General features: G+C 46.3%; 1 protein-coding gene across 3 annotated transcripts in view; it reads left to right on the forward strand.

The window, feature by feature from the left end:
- Window positions 1–17,987, forward strand: part of XRCC5 (X-ray repair cross complementing 5) — a 90,625-nt gene extending 72,638 nt beyond the window's left edge. For all 3 annotated transcript variants that reach the window (XM_036254546.1, XM_036254545.1, XM_036254547.1), the window contains exons 17-21: window positions 3,865–3,974; window positions 6,438–6,534; window positions 8,278–8,345; window positions 16,966–17,040; window positions 17,758–17,987. In XM_036254546.1, the coding sequence (XP_036110439.1) occupies window positions 3,865–3,974; window positions 6,438–6,534; window positions 8,278–8,345; window positions 16,966–17,040; window positions 17,758–17,772 (365 nt within the window). In that variant the 3' untranslated portion in view covers window positions 17,773–17,987. The remainder of the gene's footprint in view (window positions 1–3,864; window positions 3,975–6,437; window positions 6,535–8,277; window positions 8,346–16,965; window positions 17,041–17,757) is intronic.
- Window positions 17,988–22,398: the final 4,411 nt, after the last annotated feature.

A 22,398-nucleotide genomic window follows, 5' to 3' on the forward strand; every position in this document is an offset into this window, starting at 1 on the left:
TGTGACCCTTCTGAATCCGGGAAGCATTTTATTATAACACTGAACTATTATTGTTTTGAGACTCCTTTTGCGTATCAACAGTCTGTACTCATGTAAGATGCTGGGCTAATTAATATATAATGCCCATATTTAAACCTCAAAGTCCAGCACAGACATTTTTGAAATTCAGAATAGACACTGGTTTTGAAGACTCACTGGGGTATATGTCAGCCTTGCCTGACTTGGTGTCCCGAGATGGATGGCCCTTGCAAGGCCACTTTGGGATTAGCTTCTAATGCGTGTCACTGAGCCTTCGACTAATTCTGAAAAGCGTTTTGGCGAATTATAATTGGGGATGTGATTTACTGAGTATGAAGACTGACAGGCCATTTCTTAGCCCTATAATTGATGAAGAAGCAGAGAAAAGCACCCCGACATTCAGCATTTCCTTTATGTGGGATGGGGAGGAAAGGGGGGTCAAAGCGTAATCTAGCCAAAGAAGAATATTATTTTGTCAGCCTTTTCTGTATTTTACTTTTATTAAAAGTGGCAGGAAAATATGAAGTGCCACCCTATTTGGGAAGGGAAGTCTCTTGTCCACATCCCATTCTCGTACTCAGTATGTTAGAGCACCGTTCATGGCAACTGTTTGCTAGTGCCAAATGGTTCGTTGTAGGCAGTGAGCCACAAAATAGCCCACGCAGAGGGACGGGATTCAGAATCGTGGGTCAGATGCACAAACTATGTAACTGATTGTTTCTAGAAGAGCCAAACCTGATTCTTTGTATTCATTGGGTCTGTTGGAAGTTTGGCTGTGATTATCTGTGTTCCTTCTGGAGGAAAGCACAGCACAGTCTAAGATGTGAGTAAGAAAACTAAATCCAAATATGCCTACAAATACATAAGAGCTTCATTCTTAAATAGAAACTGGGTGTTGACATTCCAGCTTTCTTTTCTTTGAATACCTTCTTTCCCCTATCATTATTGCAAATGGGTTGTTGGCTTTTGCACTTGCTCTATTTTAGTCTTTTGAATATTTTTCTCTGTAAGATGACAACTGTGTGTGTGTATGTGTGTTCCATCATGTTTCAAGATAAAATGGGTTAGAAGCTGTGTTTTTGCAAAGCAACTATTTAGTTGCTGCGTAGACTCCTGGGTCTAAGGATTCTGTAGTTTTGGTCCTTAATCCCTTGTGTTCTTTAGACTCTTCCTTGCAGCCTTTATGTAACACTATTTATGTAATGGTTTGTGACACAGCAGACAGTTCTGCTCTTCCCGTCATCTCTTCCGTTAGTATCTGTGATGCCATCGCTTCCTGGTTTTCATCCATCTCCCTGACCATTTCGTCTGAGCCCCCTTCACCATCTCCCTTTCCTCCTTCCAGCCTCTAAATGTAGTTCTTCAAAGACTTGTCTTGAACCCTTTATTTCCCACACTCTGAAGAGCCCGGCTCTGTCCCGCCTCAGGACTCTCACACATGTTGCTTGTTGTTCTTTCTTTTTGGCTCTCCCTTCCCTCCAACCTCTTTCTGTCTGGTTATTACTATTATTATCATCATTATTTTAATAATAGGGAGAGGAAAGGGGGGGGAGAAACATCAGTGTGAGAGAAACATTGATCAGTTGCCTCCCACACATGCCCTGACTGGGGATCAAACCCGCAGCCTAGGTATGTGCTCTGACCGAGAATCCAACCTGCCACCTTTTGGTGCACAGGACAATGCTCCAACCAGCTGAGCCCCCCGCCAGGGCCCTGTCTAGTTCTTACTCCTCTTGTTTCTTCCTGTCCTCTGTCCATGGACTCCAGCTGTTTTCTTCAAGCATACCATGTGTTTTCCCACCTTTTCTTCCGACGTTTGCTCGTTCTGTTTTCTGCTGTGCGACGGTAAAGTTTATTTTTCATCGCCCAGTTACAAACCATGTTAATTAACACAGCTTCCGTACAGTCACCACACAGTTTTAAAAATTCAGATCAATTGATATATTCCCACAGCACTTTTTCCATATACCTCCTATTATTATTTTTGTGTGTGTGTTTATATCCTCTATTAGAATGTGAACTCCTCAAAAGCAAGAATCTTGTCTTCAACTTAATTGAATCTTCCATAGAACATAGCATAGTGTCTTATATGTAGCAGTCACACAATAAATATATACCAGGTTAAATTCATGAAAATGGTCACTCAAGCATGGAGGAACATTTACATTATAGCTCGAAAGATCCCATATTCTCATTCAACAGAAATGAGAAATTGGAATGTCTAGGATTATCGCCATTGGCCTATAAAGGCTCTTATTTGGGCCCAGATACATAACTCTGAATGAATTTTATATCAAACTCTCTGATAAAGGAGGCTGCTGTAAGTGGTACAGGAAATACAAACATTGTTACTTCACCTTTCCAAGCTGCAAAAGGGAGATAGCTTTTGTTGCTTTGAGCATCTGTTGGTGGTTTTCTGCTGTGCCTACTAATCAGGGTTGTATTGTTTACCTTGTTTGAAAGGACCCATCTGAGCATTCTTTCTGTCTTTTGAATTGTCAGATATTAATGTACTGCTGCAGGATACTTGGTAAAGATTTCTGAAATTGCAGGGCAGTGCTTCTTTAATCCCTCAAGTTTGTTAAGTTCTTTATTATAATGGAGATCATAATCTCCTAGTTGGTGGAAGAGATGAAATGGTTACTGGGCATATTTTCTCTTGCTGTACAATTATTATATTGGAAAATACTCCGTCTAGTTTTTAATCCTTTCCATGAGCTGCAAGAGCCTTAGGAAACAAGGGGGTGGCACCGAGTTTTCTGTCTTTAAAAGGCACTGAGCAGTTTTCATCAGTATCGTATGCACACATGCAAACTGTTAGAGCGCTCAGCTGAGGCCATGACCGTGGCAAACACGCAGTCGTAGAGTATCTTGACCATTCAGCATAAATCTTCGAACAGCCAGCTAGGGAGTGGTTTCAGGGGACAAGCGAGAGCCAGCCTTTAGGCCTTGGAGGTGTGTGTCTCCCTGGTTTGTTCTTCTGCAAAGATCATAAGGGTCAGTTTTGATCTGCTCAGCAACTTAAGTTCCCTGATGACTTTGTTTCTATTTTTCTCTGCTTTTATACAGAAGAGTTGTTTGTTTGTAAGTCAGCACCAAGTTTCAGTCTGCCTTGGAAATGATGACACTATTAATGTATTTCTCTGTCTGTAGCATTTATGACATTGCTGGCTGACAAGGATTGTTTATTAAGTATTTATTATGGCTCGTAGACTGCTGAACAGCATAGAGATGATTTGGGTTCAGCCGAAGGCAGAAGATATGTAGCAATGACTTCCCATTCTAAAGGATATCATTAAATTAAGATGAGGCAGGTCTTTTCTCATTTGACCTGGGATTGGTAGAAGATGGGGTGTCCCTGCCTCATTATTTTTCACTGTCTTGCACTGTTTGACATTTATCTTAAGTGGAATTAGGGAAGGGACTAGAGGATCTATCTATTTTTTATGAATATATCAGGAAAGGCAGTTAGAATTACCCCAGTGGCCTCTAAATTCTGAGGAGGGGGGAATATAAAGCAAAAACAACAATCCCAACAATTTAGGATTTGAAATCCCAAATTGAACCTGTAGCTATAATTCTAAGCATTTTGGAAATTAAATTTTACTTCTTGACAAATACCGGTAAGTACTACCCAAACTTTTCAAATAAAGGCTTTTGAAATCAACAATTTGCATCTCATCTAGGCCTCCCTCACCCCCCCCCCCCCCGGAAAAAAAGAATTGTGCACACTGACTGTGAAGTTCTTGAATCATGACACATACTTATAGGCACACAGAAGGATATGTTCTCTCTAACAAGCATCACTTAAATAGAGAAAAATAAAATTATTGTCTTGTGTTCCAGCGAGTCACCAGCTAATAAATCACATGGAACAGTTCTTGGATACTAATGAAACACCATATTTCATGAAGACCATGGACTGCATCAGAGTCTTCCGGGAAGAAGCCATTCAGGTAATGCTATCCTGGCCTGTCTCCTCGTCCTCAACAGTTGGCCGTCACAGGGGAGACATCCAGCGCCCCACAGATAAGCCTGGGCTTTGGAAAGAATTATTCTCACTATGAATAGAAGTGTATTCCAAGAGAAGTGGAGATGACTAACTCATTATACTATCAGTGTCATTTCTGAGGGGGAATAAAGATGGTGGATGAGTAGAATGTTTTATCCCTGGGAGTTAGTATTTTATTATACTGTAGCCCTGGCTTTCTGGTTCCTATTAGGGAGACAAGGAAATTTCCATTGCAGCCTCTGGTGGTCCAGGCGTTATTGTAAAGGATGGGCTAACTATTCTAAGGATATTGATGGAACATATGTATGGGTGTAATTATTGAGAAGGATTTTTATGAAGACAGGTGAAGGGATCTGAATGCCAGGGGGTAAGAGAACACTAAAAATGAATTACTCAGTACCTCTATCCTACCTTTTGTTTTTATTTTTATTTTTTTTATTTTTTAATTTAATTTATTTATTTTTGTTACCGATGTTTCTCCTTTTTCCCCCACTGATACCCCCCTCCCCAACCCTCCCCACCCTGTCCCCAGCTTTGTTGTCCATGTCCATTGTTCATGCATATTAAGTTCTGTGGTTTATCTCTCCACACCACCCCCTCTTCTGGGGTTTGTCAGTCTGTACCCCACTTCCACATCTCTGGGACTACCCCGTTCCTCAGACTGTTATGTTTATTATATTCCACAAATAAGTGAGATCATGTGATATTTGTTTTTCTCTGCTTGGCTTGTTCCGCTTAGGATAATACTCTCCAGGTCCCTCTATGTCGTCTCAAAGGATAAGAGATCTTTCTTTCTTACAGCTGCATAGTACTCCATTAAATCCTACCTTTTGTATGGGTTTTTTGTTGGTGTGTTTTATTTGAAATGTTTAAAAAACACTTCCAAAAATCTTCCAAAGTATTTCTAGGCTTTTATACATAAACTCTAGGCAAGAGTAAGCAAGTTTAAATTAGAAAGTGTGTTTTAAAGTAGCCACAGTTATAGTTCTTATGTGGGTTCTTATTAATAGTTGCTATATGAATGAGCAGTATAATTCTTGCATAGTTTAGGTACTATCAAAGAATAAGAAGGGGGCTCTGGCTGGTTTGGCTCAGGGGTTAGAGCGTCGGCTTGCGGTCCAGAGAGACCCAGGTTCGGTTCCTGCTAAGGGCACATACCTCAGTTGCAGTTTGTCCCCAGCCCTGGTTGGGTCATGCGGGTGGCAACCACTCAGTGTGTCTCTTTCACGTCGATGTTTCTCTCTCTCTCTCTCTCTCTGTCTCTCTGTCTCTCTGTCTCTCTCTCTCTCTCTGCCTTTCACTCTATTTGAACAAAAAATGGAAAAATGTCCTCAGGTGAGGATAAAAAAAGAAGTGGGAAAATTGTTAAAATTAGAATAGAATAAGAGATTCAGTAGTAGGTGATCCAAATGCCCTGCAAATAAAACACAAAATTTTGGCACAAGAAAGTCACAAAGTGGAGTCAGGAGAAGACGGATGACTCAGTCCAGTGGAGGAAGATTCGACTGGATGGGGAGAAGTGGTGAAAAGATAGTACTGCCCCCGGCAGATGGCGCCTGATGCCATTCTGCACCCTCCTGATGCCATTCTGCACCCTCCTGATGCCATTCTGCACCCTCCTGATGCCATTCTGCACCCTCCTGATGCCATTCTGTGCCCTCCTGCCACCTTGGTCCTGAACAGTGCGGGGGGCAGATCCTTTCAAGAAAGAAAGTGAAAGTGAAAAAGAGATGGAGGAGAATCAAAAGAGACTTTAGAATGGTATCAATTAATCTTAATGTAAAGACTTTTTTAACTGTAAAAAAAAATGTTTTCATGGTTTATGGAACAACTGGGGAAGTTTGAATACTGACTGGTTATTTTCTTCTATTAAGGAATTATTAAATTTTATGAGTATTTTTTAAAGACTCTATATATTTTAGCTATTGTATATTGAAATACTTACTAATGAAATAATATGATGGAAATTTTCTTCAGAGTTGTGGGAGAAGGTTAGGGTATAGATGAAACAAGAGTGGCCAAGCGGGTAATTGTTGAAGCTGGGTGATGGGTATATGATTGTTCGATGAATCATTCTCTTTTTGTTTGAATATGTCTATATTAAGTTAAAAAACAAAGTACCAGGCCCCAAGAAACTGTGTGTCTCTGGGAAGTTCTATACTTTCTATAGATGGAAAGATTTCTGGTTTCAAGCAAACAAAGCTGAAATTGGAAATAATAGTTTTGCATTTACCAAAGAGATATATCTATATATCTATATCTAAATATAATATTTACATGAGTATGTATAAATACATAGTATATAAATATAGTTGTCATGTATAGGCTGTAAATGATTAATTCAGTATATGTAGTACTTTGGTCTGGGATGACTTTGTTTTTATATTTGCTCTGACTTGCCCCACAGTTTTCAGAAGATCAGCGCTTTAACGATTTCCTGAAGGCTCTAAGAGAGAAAGTGGAAATTAAACAATTAAATCATTTCTGGGAAATCGTCATTCAGGGTAAGTTATCATTTTCTCCAAATATTTATACTATTTTTTTCTAAATATAAATTGTATTGTGTGATGGCTTTTGACGTGGATTCGGGAAATGCTCAGGATGCAATAAACTAAAAATACTATTTAATAAGCCTATACAACGTGATAAACAATAAGTGAACATAAAAGCCCCATCTGAAAGGGGCCCGAGCGGTGTCCGAGGCGGCCCTTCCGGCAGGTGAAAGGCGCTGGCCCCGCCCCTCCGCCGTCTCAGGCGCGTGGTCTGCTGGGCCGGGCTCCGCTGCCTCCCCTGCGCGGGGCTGGCCGCCGCCTTTCGCCAGGAGCCTGGGCTCGCCCAGCAGCAGGCCAGCGTCTTCGTGCACCAGGCTTGGACACTCAGGTCCTCACTTACAGTGACCAGTGCAAATTAAACCTAGAAAGAAGGCAACGTAACACTTCTTTGAAGCTTGATGTTCAATTTTCTTCATGTCTTTTGCCCATTTTTTTAAGCTGACTTGATTTTTTTTTTTCAGAACCCAAGTACAAGCTATTCCCTATTAAAAATATGTATTTTAAAAACAGTGATGTTAATAAGTATGAAACTTTTCACTTGAAATTGGGCCCTAGAATTACTTTCAACCTGGCTCTCTGTGCATTTCTGTGTGAAGAAGTTACATACCTATCTATCCAGGTTCTAATGGGCAGCTTTTCATCACACAGACAACCATTTCCCTGACAGTTCATTTTTCAGCCCTTTAACTTCTACACTGGGGAGCAAAAGCAATTAGAATAGGTGGTGAATGGAGCTTCCTCAAATCACTCTTGTGTCTCTGCTGCCGACCCAGTAGATCAAAGAGATTGGTTTTGGTATTTATTGAATGCCTCCAGCATATTGTTTGCTGAAAAAAAACTTACAGGACATCCACAAGATACATATTTTCTGAGAGCTTGTATCCCATTGAGAGGATACACATGACTTGTGCCATTTCTAGGTACAAATGGATGTTAAATGCATGTGCTTTTCTGAAAGTATTTCACGCATCAGCCATTTGAGGCAGGAGAAAATCTTAGGAAGAGAAAACTAAAGGGTAGATTTCTATCCTTGATTTGCTCTCACTGAGCTAAAATTGATGTACTGTGTTAAATGATAGACATGGCCATTGTAAGGGCTTGTTTCCTCCTGACCTTAGCCTTCTTGCCACTCCATCAAGAGCCAGTACTAACACGACTGGAGGTCAGAGTGTCTGCAGGTACTCATATAGGGTACTAATAAGTTTGGACCAATGTATACAGTCATTCAGTTATCGTTTATTTGCTGAGCTTCTGCTATATACTACATTGAGGGGAACATAAAGGTGAATAAAACCTGCCCTGGAGAAAAGTGTAAAGTCCCATTAGGCGAGATCAAATGTACACAGATAGTCATACAGGATAAGATATGATGAGAGCCCTTTCAAAGGCATATACAAAGTGATCTGGGAATTCTAAAGGAGAGATTATTTCTATCTGGATTTAAGCAAGGAAGCCTTCATGGAGCATGGAGCATTTGAGATGTGGCCTTTATTTCACACAAGCAAAAACAGGAGAAGGGATAGTGGAAGATGGGAGGAACACTGTGAATTACGTGCCTTACAGTTTTATATTCCTATGGAGAAGAACGCCACTCGAGTGTAAGATATGCAGTACTGAAGGGGAGGAGTCCGGGAAAGGAAGGCGGGGTTGGCGTTGATTCTGCACTTGGATTTTACTCTGTGAATTACTTTCTAGATGGAATTACTCTGATCACCAAAGATGAAGCCTCTGGAAGCTCTGTCACGGCTGAGGAAGCCAAAAAGGTACAGAGAGATCTTGTCTTCAGATCCATGATTGCAGTGAATATTATTTTCTTGATACCCATTTTTACTTGAGGAAGTTACATTTTAAGGATAACTACATTTAGTGTACCCATTTTTATTCAGCCAACATTGCCTCAGCTGCAGCATCCTTGTGGGAGAAACTGAATCTCCCTCAGTTTTTCGTAGACTCTGATCATGTTTCTAGAACACGCTGTATTCCCAGCCCCAGTAGCTCCAGAGCTGCTGACGCCCACTGTGCACACCAGGCTTGCCTAGACCCTAGTAAAGGCTCTGAGATCCGTGGGGCTCAGTGAGTTCCACCCTGGCCACACACTGATCACCAGGAAGCTCCTGTTTACAAAAAATACTGCTGACCAGACCCCTCCCTCAAGATACTTTTAGTCTGAGATGGGTCCTAGGCATCGTTTTAAATTTGTATTTCAAATTGTAATGTGCAGCAAGGTAGCAAAACACTGATGTTCTAGCATAAGGCACATAAGGCACATCTCCATGTTTCCAGTAAAAGGCCTCATGTCTGAAGCCCAGGAGCTTTGTATCGACCCAGATAGTTAGGTCAGGGTCTCCCTGCTTGGTGTATGCGTATTGAATCTGATTCAGTTATGGGTCAAACACATGTGGCTATGTAGCTCAGTAATCCTTCGTTATACCTAGGTTCTTACGACATTTTGATGAAATTAAATTGAATAGCTCAGAAGTATGTGGCTCATAACATTCCGCTTCAGTTTCCGTCACTGACTGACCCAGTCCCGCTAGCACAGCACCTGGCGGCTGCCGGTTGTGCACCAACCATCTGCTAGACACCTGCTGGATGAGAAGACAGCACCCCGTCCTCTGGAAACTCCAGTGAGCAGCGACAAGGGAGAGGGGAAATGAGACAGAAGAAGTGCTGTGCACACGGGGAGGGGAGCTTGGTCTGGGTGGCAGGCAGGAACCTGTTCGAGGAATGGCAGGAGCCAGGCTGGAAATGTTCTTAGGGCCAAATTCAGGCCAAATTAAAACGCCTTGAATTTTTAGAGTCATTTGGCAGAAACTATCACATGGTTTGGCGGAGTAGTTTGTCTCAATATGCAGGAATTTTTATTAAGCACTTTGTCTGGCAAGAGCCTTTGCTTTCAGGAAGTAAAGTCCTGGAATTGTAGAAGCAAACTCTGAGATGCTGATTATTGTCTCAGAAGGGGTTCTGCAGTGTCTGCACCCTCTCTGAGAGCGACGGTACTTGAGAGTGTGTCATGTAACTGCTGCACTTTATTTGCTTGTTTAGTTTATCCAATGGCGTGATAATACTTCCCCCTTGAATTGGGCTCTATCATTCAGGGCTCTGCAGAGACAGAACCAGTAGAACGTGTATTGGGGGGGTGGTTGTTGATTTATTTTAAAGGACTGGCTCACATGATTGTGGAGCCTGACACATCTGAAACTTGTCGGGCAGGCCAACGAGCTGGAAACTCACCCGGGATTTCTGTGTTACAGTCTTAAGGCAGAATTCCTTGAACTGATGGGTGAGGCCTACCAACTGTATTGAGAGCCTTTACTTAAAGTCTGCTGATTCTAAGTGGTAAGCACACCTACAAAATACCGTCCCAGCAGCATCCGGACTTGTATTTGACGCAATGGCGGAGCACCATGGCCTTGCTAAGTTGTCACTTACAGTTCACCACCACGCAGGGGGAAGGCTCATCATCTGTTTGTGCTAAACAAAATTAGTCGACACAGATCCTTTCATTTTAGTCATTATTGCATTAAAGTTACCTAGTGGGGAGATGAGTATGTGTTACAGTTTTTGGAGGAAGAGGGGAGCCCCGATCTAAAGGGGTAGCTTTCCTCCCAGGGGTGTCACAGCTAAGGGAATCCAGCATATTAAAGAGGAAAGAGACCCACAGGGGATAATATGCTTCTTGCAAATCGTCTGGGGTTTGTTCTGTTGCACAGAAGGTGTCTTCTTTGAAATATAAGGACACAGAGCTTACCCATCAGGAATTTTGATGTCTGATAATTAAGCTATAGAGAAGAATTTCAGTTAATGACAATGTCTGGGGTAGTGACCTTGCATGATTCTGATATCAGCAGAACTGATTTCAGTTGGTTGTAATTTAAGACAATTCTGAAGATGTTTTTGACTCTGGAAAAACAGTAGACAGAGCAGAGTAAGGCCCAGTGTGGTGACTCCCTCTGCGCACTGGCTCGTCTAACATGATTGTGCTTCTGTGTCTGCTCCAGTGTCGCATGAACCTTCATTTTGTTTTTCAGGGTGAAAAACATTTCTAATCCTTTGCATTAGAAATGTTTTTAAATGGCACCTGCAGGGTTGGAGAGACGTGTAGACAGGAGAGCGACTTACAGGCGATAATGGCGAGAATCACTGAGAGGGCCTGGCTATGGCAGCTGACTCCTAGTGTGTGGTTTTTTGTTTTGTTTTTTAATCCTCACCTGAGGATGTGTTTTTATTGATTTTTAGAGAGACAGAGGGAAACATCGATTGGTACCTCCCATACGCTCCCTGACTGGGAATCAAACCCGAAACCTTTTGGTGTAGGGACCATGCTCCAACCAGCTGGGCCGCACAGGCCAGGGCTCCCTTGTGGTTTTGAGAGGAGAGACATGCTTTAGATACTGCTCTTAGCCAAGTTAGGGAAGCATGATCACTTTTGACTGTGTGCTAAAATAGTCATTCACGTTGCCTTTAAAACAAGTGTTAAGTTTGATCATTTCTCAAATAATCAATTAAGGAAACTTGACTGTAATTAGCAAGATTGAAGAACAATCCTCACAGTGCATTTAAATGCTTCCAAGGTATTTACAAGTTATTTAAAGTTGGCAAGCTGTCAGATTCTTGCTGTCAAGTGTTGCTGATTTGAAAGGAAATAATTATCCAGTGGTGTCCACTTAAAATGAAAATTAGACCCTAACACGACACATGCACATAGTAAGAAGAGCCTCTCCCCAGTGTGGTCTGGACACCTGTGGCTGTTCTGATTCTTCAAGAAATGTAGGTAAGGCAGCTGTGCTGCAGAAATAGAAAGTTCTTTCATGACATAAATTTAGATATAATCACTTTCTTTTTTCTTTTTTATTTATTTATTTATTTTTTTAAACCTCACCCGAGGACATTTTTCCATTTTTTGTTCAGGTAGAGTGGGAGGGAGAGAGAGGAAGAGAGAGAGAGAGAAACATCGACGTGAAGGGACACATCGAGTGGCTGCCACCCGCACGACCAACCAGGGCCGGGGACACACTGCAACCGAGGTACGTGCCCTTAGCGGGAACTGAACCCGGGCCTCTCTGTACCGCAGGCCGACGCTCCAACCGCTGAGCCAAACCGGCCAGGGCTAGATATAATCACTTTCTTTTAAGCGTACCGATAACCTCTCACTGCATTTTGAAGCCTCAAACTAAATATGACCGCTTATCCATTATTACTGTCATTTCTTTCAGTTAACTTTTTCTGTTTCTGGTTGTTTATTCTTAGCCATTGACAGCTGATGTTTGGTCAAGTCTTCGTGCAGCTCTTGTGTGCCCTTCATCATCAGTTTATTCCCAGGCGTGGTGGTGGGTAGAAGGTGTGGCTGTTTATGGGGCATCTGGGAAGTCCTTTGCCCCAGGCCACAGTCAATGAGTCAGTGACTTGTGAACTTCCAGGAGAGGCTGATTCTCCACTTGAAGTTTATCTTCTTTGTCTTTTTTTAGGTTCTTCTGGCTAACCAGTCTTAGGGTTAGAACGGTGGTTCTCAGCCAGGAGTCTGCCCCCGGAGACAGCTGGCAGTCTAGAGACATTGGCGGTCACAGCACTGCTGAGTCCTAGAGGGCCAAGGCCAGGGATGTTTGAATACCCTACAGTGCACAGGACAGCCCCACAACAAGGGATTATCTGGCCCAAAATGTTCATAATGAAACTGTCAAGAAGCCCTGGATTAGAAGGATCTAAACGGGCCAGATCTTAACTAAGGCAAATGGCTTATGTTGAGAATTTTATTCAACTGGAAAGAATCCTAAGGATCTCTTAGCCGAGTTTTTATTTTTAAAATGGAAAACTTACAAGGAAGCCTGATATGTGGAGCAGATGAAGGTGGCGGTCCTGGTGGTGGGCAGTGGGATGCAGGTGAAGCACCCTGCCCCGGGGCAGACGGAACAGTGCTGCCTCGTGCCCGCTCCTTGCCTCATAGACGGAGAAGCTGAGCCTTGACGAGTAGCGTGACCTGAGACCTCACAGTAAGTGACAGGCAGGTCCAGGTGCAGAACCCCCTGCCCTCCCTTCTCTTCTCCATATTAAGAACGGGGTGGGGAGAGGATTATTCCCCATGGCTTTTGGGGTATTCTTTCTCTGGGGATTCGAAGAGGCTGAGCTCATCTAAATAATCATTGATACAAGCTCTGTGGGGCGAGGGGTCATCTTTTAGCACTTGTTTTTCTTGTAGCTGCCTTATTTAGCTTTCTTTACTGTTGTTGACATATATTGATTTTACACCTTAGCATTATACAGGGTGGGGCAGAAGTAGGTTTGAGGGTGTTCATATGGAAAATAATAATACAAGAATAAACTGTGTTTCACATACTCACAACTGTAAACCTACTTTTGCCACATCCTGTAGATGCTCAGAGCTTAGCAATCTGGTCATTTTACAGATGCTACTTAGAGAGGTGAAGTTAACTTACAGCAAGTTCATGGCTAGCAGAACTGACAAGAATCCAGACCCTGGGCTAGCATCCACTTTCCACCACACCATGGTGCCCCTCTCACGCCTCTACCTGAGAACGCCACCATGAAGGAAACACACCCTCTTTCAAGAGTACACCAGTTGTGTGTGTGAGTGTGTCAGGGGTCCCCATAGTCTTGTGTAGCATTATAAGATCAGAACTGAAGAATCATTGCTTAAGAACAGTTGTCTATAACTGCTGGCCCTTGTTGGACCCCGTGATGTTTTTCTTTGCTCTTTTTCCTTTTCTGCCTTAAATCTCTGGTGTAGTTGTCCTGTATGCTAGTGCAAGAAAAGCAATGATGGGAATGTCGCAGTGTTACCTCACGTTTATTTTGAGCTTGATACTTGTAAGATACAATTTTTAATTTTGTATTGAGGTGGAATGTACATACCGTATATACACAACACTTAAATGTGCAACTTGATGAATCCTTACACATTCATTTATCTTAGTCCCCCCACTGAGATCAAATTATATAATATTTCCATCACCCCAGAAGGCTCCCTGGTACCTTTGCAGTCATAACTCCTCTGTCCCTGAGGTAACCACTATTCTGACATCTGTCGCTTGAGACTAGGTTTACTTATTCTTAACCTTCTTAACATTGGAATCATGATTTTTATGATTCATCCATGTTATTAAGAGTTGTTCATTCTTTATTATAGCTATGTAGTATTCCCTTTTATGGTTATAACACAATTTATTCATTCTTCTGATGATGGACATTTGATTGACAGTTATGAATAAAAATGCTGTGGGTATCGTTATACATATTATTTGGTGGACATATGTTGGGTATGGTCCTAGGAACTGGAACATAAAACTTACAATACCAAAAAGCATACTTCATTACAATACCATTTTGCATACTTCATTTCACCCGAGGCTCTCTCCATGAGGTGGACAGGGTAAGTCAGGCACTCCCATTTCATCTGTAAGGAGCGTGCTCTAGGGAGATTGGGTGCCCAGGGACGCTGAGGAGCAGATCAGGGCTGCTGCTCTGTCCCCGCCCTGGGGTGGAATTTCTTTGCTGCACGTGTAGCTTTTATAATGTGAAGGAAGCTATAGGAGGAGTCGGTGAAACTCAGACATGTGTCGTTTTAGACAGAATACACACAGATAGACTTTTATCCTTCCGGATGTTTTTATATTGTGGGTGACGGTTTTGGAATCACTTGGTGGTGTTGGAATCAGCCCAGTGAAAGCCGTGTGTCTTTAATTTAGGGTTTGGTAAGGGTCTGAGCAGAAGCTGATGTTAAGTTCTAGTTCTGTGGAGGGATAGAACTGGAGATTTCTATACTGAAGTTATTGATTCCATTTCTCTGCTTAGGGCCAGGATTGCATTTCATTGCGCTTGAAAAGTTATAGTTTATCCATTCCCTGAAGATCTCCAGGCAAGGAGGCTTTTTCTTGGTAGCCCCAAGTGACTGATGGTGGTCTGAGGGAGGAGGACTGTCAGCCAGTGTTTTTTTCTGTTTATTTCCTGCCTTTTCAGCATCTTGTAGAGGGAAGGAGCACAAGAAAAGATGAGAGTTGACTCCGACCCCTTTCTGCTGCCTTCAGAGAAAGTTGCTTTTATTGAGAAAGCAGGCCCATCACTGAATTCTCCAGTCTCGTGCATCCCCGTCACAGTGCAGCCTGGAAATGACTTGCAGTTAAGCCTCTGATGAGCAGGAGTGATATGTGTAAGAGAGCAGCCTTGCTTGGGGCTTTGGGAAGGATAACGGATGGCAGCCCAGCTTTTAGCCATCATTTGCTTGCGGAAATGTTGAGCAAATCTATCAGGAAAACCAGCTGCAGATGCTCAGCCCCGGGTGCAAATGAAAGTTTGTTTGCTGCTCTTCCTCTCTTCCTGGGGATTCGGCCTAGCTCAGAGATGTGGTGCTGTGCACGCAGTCCTGCCTCACCTCTCCTGTGACTGCAGTGCGAAGGGGGCCTTGCAGGGGGAGGGCCGTGTGCCAGCACTCAGGGATTGTCCAGGTTCTTCAGTAAGTACCTGCCATGTGTCAGGTTCCTAAGGGCAGTAACTGTCAGGATGCAGTGGGCTGGGGAACCTTTCAGCCTGCGGAGCGTGTCTGTCTGGAAGGCGCCGGTCACTGGTGGCTTCACAGACGTTTATAGCAAAGCACAGCTCCACTTTTTATTCTCTTCACCCCAGCGGGATGTCCTGTCCTTCAGACAGCGTATTCCTGACGCAGGGAAAACCACACAGGGGTTAATGATTAGGAGAAGAGGAACAAGTCAATCATTTTTAATAGTGATAATAATTAGAAGAATCATAAATAAAGATCAATTTTGGAATCTAGGGTAGAGCAGAGTTTAATCTTTCGACATAAAGCATGTGCAAATGCACATGTAGAGTTCTTGTTTACCTGTATTTGGCCCTCACGTATCTGTATTAACAATTAACCAGAATTAGCGCTACGGAGGCTGCACTTAGTTCTGCTCCAGTCCGATAGCGCCCCTCCTGCTAGCACTTTCTGTCTCTCATCCCACTGATTCTAGCACTGAGCACAGTCTAATTTAGGGTCAACAAAGGGCTATGGAAAGATCCGTAAATGTTCCTAGAAAAACATAAATTCCTTAATCTCTCAGTCATGCTGGAAGATGGTGAATGGTGAGGTGGCTTTGACTGTGGCTTAAAAGTTCAGGGGAGAGGGTGCGTCAAACACAAACCATCCTGGCCACGTCCACGGTGCTGACGAAGGCATCGCCCTGACCCTTGGTGACTGTGGGCGTGTGCCCATGAGGAATGGAAGAACCTGCTGTGCACGCCCTAGTGTTTAACAGATTACTTGTTCAAGAGACATCTTTGAGTCTGTAAGTTTTAGGTTTCAGAGGCCTCGATTGCATCCACTGCACCGTAGAAATGGCAGGAGTGTACGTGCGGGGAAAGCAGTCCTTGTGCTTTCTCGTGTTGAGAATGAGGAAACACAGCCCCGCTCTCCCGTCTCGTGGGGAGGCAGCCGCAGGAGAGCAGAGGGCTGGCAGGTCCGCTCACTGGGCGGCAGCACACTGACCTAGGACCCCCTCCTGTAAAAGCTGCCAGTGCTGCAGGCTCGGCTCTGCTGCCATGTTAGTCCTTAGGCTACCAGAAGATCTCTGTCGTAGGACAGATAGGTGGCTGACGAAACCTAGCTCTTAGATGCGGTTACCACACGCCTTGAAGAAAAGGAGTCCCCTCCGGGCTCTCGGAGGGACAGGATGGAGAACAGGAGTGTTCGGACCATTTTCAGGGCGCTCAGTACCCTTTTGAAATCTGACTTTTATTCCTCAGTCCGTGCAGACTCCTGCCCGGGCCCCGGCTCTGTGCACCTGCTGGTCCGAAGCTCCAGGTGCAGAGCACAGCGCCGAGCAGGTGCGCTCGCTGTTCTGCTGTTCTCTCGTCCACCTTCTCCAGTGTCTCACAGACCGAAGGGTTTCCCGGAAAGCAGTCGAAAGCCTCCACGCTCACCCATTTGTTTGTTTTACATCATTTGCAAGAAGTTCTTTCTTTTGCCTCTTTTGTCCACAGAGGAACTGAAGAATTGCTGTTTATAATCTTTAAGTTCTGACCCTTCATTCTTCTGATCCTTCAAAAGAGACCAGGACGTACTGGGTTGGGGAGTGTGGTCTTTTCTTAACCCTAATGACCCCGCGTACCTTCTGTGGAAGCACAGATGGGCATGCCGGGTCTCTCAGTGCCGATGTGGGCCCCTCCACGTGGCCTCCGCCTCAGCGAGCCTCGTCTCCGCCTCCTACCAGAGCTCTGCGGCCAGCTAGTGCGGACTGCTCAGCCTCAGCCCTCTCGCCCAGGGACGAGTGAAGGGACAGCTGTCAGGCGATGTCCCTGTGGCCATGCTAGCGGCTTGCTCCTCATCTGAAGGGGGATGTTGTTGTGTCATGACCACCTTTATATTCACAGTTTCTGGCCCCGAAAGAAAATCCAAAGCAAGACGCAGCAGCCCTGTTTGAAGAAGGTGGCGATGTGGATGACTTAGTAAGTACTGAGCACAGACAAGGTGTTCTGATGCCTCCCCCGACCGGTGAGCGTAGCACAAAGACTGCTTGTCGGAGACGCGTTTCTGGTGGGTTTTCATCTCTTCGCACCCAGGAGCTCCCGACACTGTTCCTGTTGCCATTATACATGCAGCAGATAGGCCGTTTCCTAGTGGAAACCCCTGCGCTCGGTGGTCTCAGTCATACTGCTCACTCCGTTCCATCCTCTCTGAGGGCGTGCAGGCGGGGAGGCTGCTCCTACAGCAGCAGGACTCCGTAGTTGACGGAGAACGCAGCGATGCAGCATGCGATTTGTGTGGGTTGACAAATGAAAAAAACCAGCCTCTAAGAAGGCTAATTCTTAAATGCTCTCACTTAACTTAAGGGACACAAAATGGGTGGGTAGGCATTGGGGGTTTCCGGACCTCCTCACACTGGGGTGCCTGGAGGCCTCATAGAGGTGCTGCCCTTCTGTCCGTCCTTCACGTGTGGGGACGTCAGCCTCCTGTGGAAAAGCAGCCCCCCCTGTGGAGGGGCTCCTGGCCCTGCAGAGCGGGGGTATGTGGGATCTACCCCTGGAGTAGTTAGTGGGGGAGCAGTAAGCGAGTCGTGCGTGCTGCCAAGGAAGAGCGCCCTTGGCATTGAACCGTGTCTCGCCACAGCGGCACGGTCTGCAGAGGGCCCGGTTCCTTTCTGAACGTGTGCTTCCTGTTTACAGCTGGACTTGATTTAGGTCCTGGATGTGTGGGGATCTAGAGGAGTTGTCATCACTGTCGTGCGGGGACTTCTGCACAAGAACCTGGAGGAAGCCGTTCAAGGGGACCCGAAGCTCTGGAGACAGTCTCTGCTGCTTGCGTGGAAGGACATCCCTGATTCTTTGTGTAATGAATGCATACTCAGATAAGGGTCATTGAGACCCACACAAGCTTTATAAAGAGCCACTGGTTTTCAGATGTATGTATCATTTCTCTTGAGGTCTTATTGCTCTCCATGTGTAATGCACGTACTCTGAAGTGTCTGGGAGGTGGATGTCCTCCTGCCCCGGTGATTGGTGAGGACTGCAGCCCTCACGAAGCTCTCACTCAAACCAAGGCCGTCAGCGAGTTTCTGAGCCCTCCCCAGGAGGGACAGTCCGCTGCTGGCCCTCCCTCACGGTCACAGCTTCCGCTGACTGGATGATGCCATCGGTTTGCTGCCAACAGAAGGCTGGGTTTGGAAAGTCATGAGTACGGTCTGACCATTTCTCGTGTTTAAGCCTTTAGTCCCACATACTTTGGCTACATATACAGGAGGCTTTCCTTCGCAGGGGGAGGGAGCAGTTCCCTGAGTACCCATTTTAAGCCGAATAGTGTCCTCATGAGGAAAAGATGCTCTTTCAGCTCAGCCACTGACATATTAGTGAACCCCCTGCAAAAAACAAAAGCAAACCCAGAAATTCACCATGGTAGTTAGGGATACATCATCACATCACTCTGCTTGCAGGTCTCATCGGGAGCGTTTGGCTGTGTTCAAACCCTTCTTCCTTACTTCCGGTCTTTCTCGTCTCTACCCCAGTCTCCTCGCCTTTCTCTCTGGATGATGTTTTCTTTCCGCAAATAAGAAAATAGCAAAACCGTCATTTTCCTCCTGAGCTCATTTCTTCCCCAAGCTCTGACTCCTCCTTCCTTGGCAGCACAGACGTCGTAGAGCCCAGTCCCCTGAAAGGTCACTGAGTCACTGCTTTTTGCAAACAACAGCAAAGGCATAGGCGACCCGCTCGCCCATGGATCACTGCCCATGACCAGCTGTCGCAAAACAGCCCTTCAGTGCTGAGTTCAAGGCCGTCTGTGCGTTGATTGCAAGTGGACCTCCCGGACAGAGTCCTTCCAGTCACTAGCTGAGGCGCAGGGGGTGCTTTCCTCTGGGCCCCAGGGCGCCCTCGACCCTGCTCGCTTGATCAGCCTTGACTAACGTGCCCACTCGAAGCAGCCCCAGTGAGGGTGCACGTCTTAGCGTCGGCCAGCTGTGTGTGGCTTGGATAAAGCCTAGACATCCCATCGGATCAAGAGGGAAGGCTTGTTCCTAAAATTCTGCATTAGCCTCTCCCGGTCCTCCGGAGCACCCTTGTCTTTGGAGCCTGGGAATTCCCTCTTGGAAGCAGTCCTGTCAGACCAGGGAAAATCGGAATTAAGTGAGTCCTTTGCATCTTCTGGTACATTTTGATTTATGTTGTAGGTGGCGGGTTATTTTTACCTCCCTAGCCCCATTTTTACCTAATTATCTGACTACCTGAAGGAAGACATGCTTCTACAGGCTAGGGCAAGAAAGGGCTGAATCGACCGTGTAGTTTCTGGGTCTGCTCCACGCAGGCGCTCTGTACCTTGCTCAGAGTGTGCTGTTCTGAGTTGGATGAGCACACCAAGCCCCGTGGCCCCAAAATGAGGTTTGCAAACCTGTAGACCTCCCAGGTTCTGCCGCTGCAGCTGGGGTGGGGGTGTGGGGGCAGGACATCGTGCTGAGTCGGCACATGCCCGCCCTCGGCCCGCCAGTGCACAGATGGTAGGCTTGTACATGTGTGAGCTGGGAGTCCCTGGCTGTGGTCTGTCCCCTTTGATCATCTGTGTCACTGACATAAAGGAGGGGTGCTCACTGCCCCCCCAGTCATAGCCCCAGTGCCCCCTCGGTTGTGTGCTGCCCCTTGTTAAGAGCCACTATTTCCAATGTTGCAGTTTGTTTTTTGGCCAGTTAATTTTCATAGGAAATTTACAGTCTTGAAAAATTCTTTAGGTAGGCAGTGTTTTACCTAGGTGAGGACAGTTTCCAAAATAAATGAACACATCTGTGCTGTGTTGTGAGTATGTGCAGTGGTAATGACTGGCTTCTCGGCTCATGTTGACTCGGGCAGCATATCTGTTTGGTGTGCCATGTCCCACTGGCCTCGTTTCGCCTCGTCCCCTTTGCCCCAGGTTTCTAGGCTCATTTGGAGTGGATGCCACGGGGGACACAGTGGGGGCAGGGGTCGGACAGGACGTTGGACCTGGGGCAGGGGTCGGACAGGACGTTGGCCAGGTCCAGAATTCTGACCCTCGCAGTGCAGCCTTGGTTGAGATGCTGAGCCTCTCGCCTGCTCCCAGGCTTCTGAGGACGATCACGCCAAGGAACTCTGTAGAGTGCTTTCACAGACGAAGCTGTGGTATTGTGAGGACCGCGCTCTCTGGTAGGTCTGCCTGCTGTCGGAGGCCATCTTATGTCTTTAGACCTCGCGTGTCCCAGTGCCGGTTTTGTGATGATCTGTCGCTGTCGAACCTAGATTTTCTCGCCCAGTTATTTCATGGCAATAGAGTACATGGTCAAGGTAGAGGGCAGAACCCCAGGCAGCGTGTTTTCTAGGTTCTGATCGTTTTGGTCGGGTGACCACGTGTCCCAGTTGACGTAGGGTCATCGTCCTGCGCAGTCCCAGTGCCCTCTCCAAGTGCCCCCGCAGCACGTGGCACGGTCCCCGCGGCTCTGATCACCAAGTCAGATCAAACCAGGGCCCACGCAGTGGCCGTGTCCTGCCCTGCCAGCCACCCGGCCTTCAGCCTGCTCTGCTGGAGCTTCGTGCACAGGGAGACACAGCCCAGTGGGCTCAGCCTGCGGACAGCCAGCTGTGGCTCCTGGCTTAGGTCTGCAGTCTGCTGAGTGGAAATGCTTTTGAAGTTTAATGTACATATAGCCTACTAGGGGTTGTGATGACCCCTAATAACTATGGCCCGGGCACCAGTCCCATTCGTAACTCCATCCCTGTGGTGAGCAGGGGAATAAGAGGAGGGTGGTGGGAGAAAAGGCTCCCCGCCCCACACTCTCACCCCCATGCAGGTCAGTCCGCCTCCCCAGAGATAATCCCTGCTTCGAAGGTGTTGGCTTTCTGTGGTCATTTTGGAAAGGAAGGAAGCGCCCTTTTCTCCATCTGAACACAAGCCCGGGCCAGGCTGCGTCCGTTCTTCAGAAGCGTGAGGGCATAGAGCTTCGGAGCGCCCCCTGGTGTCAGGTGCACCTGGGCCTATTGCATGCTCATGTCAGTAGCCATTAACAGCTGTGTGGCCTTAGGAAGGCCCTTCACTTCTGCAAGCAACAGAATAACGAAATCACTTGCATTTCTTTCTCGGGCAAAATGGCCTGGGAGAAGGTAGGGCCTCCTCAGTGAAATAATCTTTGGGCAGAAATTTGTCGCATGTCTAATGCCAGCAGCAAAGGGGGCCAGGAAGGCGAGAGGATCTATATTATTTTAGTCATCCTAGTTGAGACAGTTCAGGAAGAAGAGGGGAAGAATGGAAATTGGGTTAGCCGACCGAGTTTCCGTTGTCCAGCTCTGCCCTGACTAGCTGTGTAAACTCAGAGAAGCTGCCTTGCCTTCTAGACTTCTGTGCTGCTGTGCGTAAGGCGGTTGGTGGATTTGCTGGAGATTTAAAATCAGGCCACAGAAGTAATAGTCTGCACAGAGTAAGCCAGTGTCAGTAAACTTCAGTGCCCCCAGCCCTCCTGCTCACCTGTCCCCTGCTCCGATCGTAGCCAGAGATCATGCAGAAATCTCTGGATGGAGCTGGAACAGTTCCTGTCACCTGTCGAGGCCCAGGCCTCCTGGGTCTGCATTCCCAGGGCCGTTTGGGAGGGGCGCCGTGCCCCTCCCACACCAGAACCTTGGCAAGTGCTTCGAGGTGCAGCTGTCCCTCCCACCAGGACCACTGGCCCTACGCTGGCCCAGGGCGGGCACTGGGAGCCAACAGGGCATGAGGAAGGACGGCAGACAGGGAATTTCAGTTCTGTAATCCAGGGCTTCATTGCCTACAGAAATTTGCCATTGGTGATTCCACAACTTCTTTTCTGTGTCTCTTCTCCTGCTGCAAGTTTGCTCTTTAATTTCCACCAAATATCACGAATAAGAGCTTAGAATCAGACTGCGTACATTTCACATCCTGCCTCTACATTTCCTGGCTGTGTGACCATGGGCAGGTCACTTGACCGTTCTTGGCCGTGGTTTCTACACAGTCAAACGGCTTATGCTGCTGGTCCCCAGCTTCCAGAGTTGTCAGGACGAATGAGGGTTCATAACAGGTGCACAGTAACTGTCTCCCATTATTATCAGCCCCTCCTCTGCCCCAGCATCTGTCTGTGTAAAATGCCCTTCTCTGCCTTCTGCAAATGGACACCACTAGCCCTGCGTGGATTAGCTGATCATTCACGACTCTCCGAGAGACAGCTCCGTCTCTGCCTTACCGTGCTCTGATCGGGCGTGTCACTGCAGGAGGCCGTGTGATTCCTGCAAGGTGGACAGGTGCCTCCTGGGGTGTCTGGGCAGAGGAGGAATGGGAAATGCGGAGGAAACGGTGTCTGGAGTTGC

The sequence above is a fragment of the Molossus molossus genome, unplaced genomic scaffold (genome assembly GCF_014108415.1).
Source record: "Molossus molossus isolate mMolMol1 unplaced genomic scaffold, mMolMol1.p scaffold_m16_p_11, whole genome shotgun sequence".
Lineage (NCBI taxonomy): Eukaryota > Metazoa > Chordata > Mammalia > Chiroptera > Molossidae > Molossus > Molossus molossus.